The sequence below is a fragment of the Aegilops tauschii genome, chromosome 7 (assembly GCF_002575655.3).
Source record: "Aegilops tauschii subsp. strangulata cultivar AL8/78 chromosome 7, Aet v6.0, whole genome shotgun sequence".
In the NCBI taxonomy this organism is placed as follows: domain Eukaryota; kingdom Viridiplantae; phylum Streptophyta; class Magnoliopsida; order Poales; family Poaceae; genus Aegilops; species Aegilops tauschii.
In genome coordinates this window covers 95,176,428-95,181,178 of record NC_053041.3, presented here as the reverse complement: position 1 = coordinate 95,181,178, position 4,751 = coordinate 95,176,428, and the positions used below count along the sequence as shown (strand labels likewise).

The following is a 4,751-nucleotide window of genomic DNA, read 5'->3' as shown; positions in this document are numbered from 1 at the left end:
GATGCCCAAGTCTCACAATGACATCGGAGTGTTGTAGCGGCCTCCATTGTTTGCAAGGTTGTGTGCGGGAGAAACTCCTGTGTGCAACTATACCATCAATGATCATGACTAATATCTTTCTGCTGGTATCTTTCCTTAGTTAGCGGTCTTCCTGAAGACCATCTCTGAGCAAAGGTGTGATAAAAGATCTTACTTTGCCCAAAGAAAAAGAGTTTAAAAAAGATGTCAAGAGGGGCATTTAGAGTGCTTCAAGCCCGTTTGCAGTTATTTGAGGACATGCAAATCTATAAGTGTAGAGACGGTGTGGTAGGTGATAACAACTTGTGTGATCATGCACAACAAGATTGTGGAGGATGAGGGTGACGGATTCGCCATAATCTGGAATTTGAGCATATGGGTGCTCATATCCAACTTCAAAGCAGAATACGACGATATTTGAGAATTTTATTGAAATGCATCAACAGATTCACCATCGGGGAAGTCATGAGCACCTTCATAATGATCTGATTGAGCATTTGTGGACGCTTCGAGGGGCAAGTAAAAAATGTGTTCGATTAATTTGAATTCAAATATGATATATACTTTATTGTAAAATTTTATGTTTGATTATAATATTTATATATGAATTATTAGTTGCATTTTAAAAATGTGCACATCTTGACTATGGTGTTTATGTTTAATTATTTTAAGTGCTTCAGATATATAAAAAAACCCAGAGATGAACGTTTGATGCATTGGGTTTGATGCCCCCCCAAGCTGTTTGTGGACACGGCCGAACATGTTAGCAGACATGTGGTGCCAAATAGAATAAAATAAAATTCATAAATTCCTGAATTTGTTTTGTGCCAAATATTGACACATGTTCTGAGTATTTACGATGAAATTACATCCGTGAAAGTCATGGAGAGAGAAAAATGATGCTCCAAAAGCGGCATTTTCTAAAGCATTTTTGATTGCTGATTTTTTTGCAGTGACTTTCAGGAATGTCACTCCATGATGATATTTTGCAACCACTGATTTTTTCAAAGTTTATAAAAAATTCAAAATTGTTTCTTACTTTTTTTCTGAATTTATTGCTTATTGCAAGCTTGTTTGTGCTCGGGAGGAGTTGGGGACTTTCCGCATACCTATCTTTTACTCTCTCCCTTCCAATTTGAACGCCTCAATTCAAAAATCTCAAAAATCAAGATAGATGATGAATGCTGAAATAATATTTGTAGTTTGCAAAAGTAGTCAATTAATGCGGTCATTTTTTCAAAAAATTGTGTTTACCGATACATTAATTTCAATGCATGCATGTGTGATCAATAAATGACCAAGAACTTTACATGCATCGGTGAGTCTTCTCGGCTGGTCATAGTGGGGAGTATCATATACTAGTATCATGCATATGATACTAGTGTATGATACTACATCCATAGTGCATAGTATCATAGATGGTTTTATTTATTGCCATGCATGACACATAGTAGCATCACATTTATTATGTTATGGTATCTACTACCTATGTTACTATAAACATCTCTCTCTTCTTTAATTCCATGCCACATAAGCATGTTTGCGAGTTCCAAGTGCATGATACTATTTATCTTAGAGGGTGCTTGATGCAACGGACTTATTTTAGTCTGACTAAAAATAGTCTCTTTAAGAGGCTAAAGTTCCAAGCACCCCTGACTAAAGAGGGGCTAAAACTAGTCTTCAGACTAATTTTTTTTAGTCAGGAGTACCCCTACTAAAATGTGGATTAGTCCTCTCTCTCCTTATTTAACTCCTCTCCTTTAACACAGACGAGTTCTGCATTGGAGGGTTTGGAGGATAATAAATGCTCATTAACTTGATTTTAGTCTCTTTAGTATTTGGATCCAAGCATGGATCAGAATAGCAAGTTTTAGTCCCATTATATTTAGTCATGGGACTAAAACGTATCAAGCACCCTCTTATCCCACTATGGCCAGCCTTAATCGTTGCATCCATTGATTCAATGCATCTCGAAATCTGAATATAGGACGGTGACAATAAAAATAAGACTTGACTCCACAAACATGACCAAATTAGTGATGGTATTCCCAAGGAGAGTGAACTATTGGACATTAAAGTCGTACGGTGGTAAATGAGATTAAGTTGATGCATGGACTCGAGTCACAAGAGGAGAAGACTAGCAAGCAAGACAGCAAACAGGTCTCCACTAGTAGTTCGGCTGCTCCTCTGCACGACGCACCGCAGGGAGCAGAGCCGGGACGATACGACCGCTCTGCTTCTCCTGTAAGCCAGCGCGATGCCTTCCCCGCCCTCGTCCGCCGTCATCATCCTCAGCGACAGCGACGACGACGACGACGCGGCCGCCCTCTTGCTGATCGCTGCGGAGCGCTTCACCTCGTCCCTGACCACCCAGGCCGAACTCAAGGCCCTCTGCGAGAAGCACGGCGTCCCGGGGAAGCTCGCCGCGAGCCCCGCCGGCGACCTGCGCGCGTGCTCGCCGCCTCCGCCGAAGGCCGTCTGCGTGTACGCGCACGCGCTGGAGGCCGGGGTGCGCTTCCCGCTCCACGGCTTCTTCTGCAAGACGCTCTCCCACTTCGACCTCGCGCCCGGCCAGCTCACGCCCGACGGGTGGCGCGTCCTGGTCGGCTTTCTCGCCCTCTGCCACGACGCCTCCGTGCCGCCGTCGGTCGCCGTGTTCCGTCATTTCTTCTCGCTCCGAAGCAGGAAGGGCTGGTACTGCTTCCGGTGCAAGGAAGGTGCCGGCGCGCTGGTTACTGGCCTGGGCAGTTCCGAATCCGACGGCGAGTGGAAAAGGGGGTTTTTCTTCCTGACGGCGCCGGAGGAATGGCCGTGCCCCGTTCGCTGGGGCGCGCCGACCGCTAAGATCTCCGCCGCAGGCCCGGAGCTATCGAGCCAGGATAAGAAATCGGTGGCGGATTTGGTGTACAAACACGGCGCGGCAGTTGATCTCCGGACTTACCTCCGCGAGGCCGATCTTGCGGCGGCCTTCTCCTCCAACCTCGCCGGCGCATCACCTCCGCCTTCTCCTCATGCTACTGATGCCAAAGGTAAACGCGCCCCCAACACAGCTCCCCTTGTCCAATTAGCACACAATTTACTGTTGTGGTTCATGCGCCAGGCATTGATCCGTCGGAAGAGAGTGCGGCAGAAACCGCGAAGGTGAACACCGAGCCGGACGGCGACACGCTGCCGTTGTCCGGAAAGAAGAGGAAACGGGGGGAGACCGCTAATGTAGAAGACGAAGTTTGCCGTTCTCCGCTGACCACGCCGCCGCCTGCTTCCCCACCGGGATTGCCTGCACGGCCGTTGTCCGGCGGCTCGGCCGCGGTGTCCGACCCGTGTGCCCGGCGGGGCTTTTTCGACCCGAAGCCACAGCACTCGCCCGTGCCAGACGCACACGACGGCGACAGCGCCGACTGGAAGGTCTCGCAGAAGGTGCTAGAGTGCATCGTCACGCCGTCGCGGGACGACAAGTTCGCGGCGTCGAAACCCACCGACGTCGTCGCGTCGACCTACGTAGCAATGCTCCAGGTATTCTTCCAACCAAATCGTTCGCCCGTAGGTGTGTTCAGACCGGAGGACCCGGATGACATTGTTTGTGTGTGCCGTGCGGCGGCGACGGTGGCGTGCGCAGGCCGCGAACTACGTGTCCTTCTCCTCGGGCTACGCGCTGGACCTGGACGAGAAGCTGGTGGCGCGGGAGCGCGACAAGGTGGTGCTGTTGGAGCAGCTGGACAAGGAGAAGGCGGCGAGGCAGGCCGCCGAGGCGGAGCTGGAGAAGGCGAAGGCCGAGCTCGCGGCGGTGAAGCGCGCAACTATGGAGAGCGCCACGGCGACGGCGGTGCAGCAGTTCCTGGGGTCCGAGGAGTACAAGCGGCGGCTCGACGAGCACGCCGCGGCAGGGTACGAGAGCGGCGCGGAGGAGATGAAGGGCGTCGTGCTCCGGCATTACCCGCGCCTCGACGCCGCCAAGCTGGTCCTGCCGCTTGATTAGCTCATTATGATTATCAGCTTGATGCTTTGAACTTGGAGCCGTTTTTGTTCATCTTCTGTATACATGGGAAACTGCTCCGGAGAACTGCTGAGCCACTTATCAAGTTCATCGTCAAGATTGTTATTGGTTCCCGCAAAAAAGAAGAAAAGATTATTATTTGTGGTGGAAGGTTTGTTCATCGTCAATATTGGTTTCACTCAGGCGTACCCAAACATCCGAGCGGCCTTCCTCGTCACTGTATGCAAAATTGCCCCAAATAACCGGCCTAAGAGCATCTCTAGCAGATGCAGCAAACCGGACCGTTTGCTATAATAATAACCGCCGGTTTGCGTGATCCACCCCGTAAATCCGGCCCGAACAAAGAAAATTCGGCCGCCCCGTAAAAAAAATGTGGGATCCTGCATCCGCGAGCCCAATTCTTCCATATGTGCGGGATTCCACCTGATTTTGCCGGATCCCCGGTTGGCGCGAACCCACTTTCGTCGGCTTCACTTCCCGCCTCCCGTCCCGCAGCAGTCGTCGCCAATCCGTCCTCCGACCTCGCCATCCTGCCTCGCGACGTCGGAATTCAGCCGGATGGAGTACCCGTCGCCCTAGGTGCGCCATACCATGCGCCGCCGCTGATGAAGCTATGTACCTAGGATAGGGTCATAGGCCTGACCTAGATACCCTCCCCTAGGACATCACCCTAAAGCCAGAAGCATTCGAGGGATATCATCATCCATTTGACCATAAGCTTTCCACTCGGAAGACTCGA

At 50.4% G+C, this 4,751-nt stretch overlaps 1 protein-coding gene across 1 annotated transcript; it reads left to right on the top strand.

Annotated features, from left to right (window-relative positions):
- The first annotated feature begins 2,143 nt into the window (after positions 1-2,143).
- LOC109766700 (uncharacterized) lies at positions 2,144-4,162 on the top strand. The gene is made up of 3 exons (XM_020325482.4): positions 2,144-3,047; positions 3,119-3,531; positions 3,635-4,162. The coding sequence occupies exons 1-3, from the start codon at positions 2,276-2,278 to the stop codon at positions 3,992-3,994; spliced, it is 1,545 nt and encodes a 514-aa protein (XP_020181071.1). The 5' UTR covers positions 2,144-2,275; the 3' UTR covers positions 3,995-4,162.
- Positions 4,163-4,751: the final 589 nt, after the last annotated feature.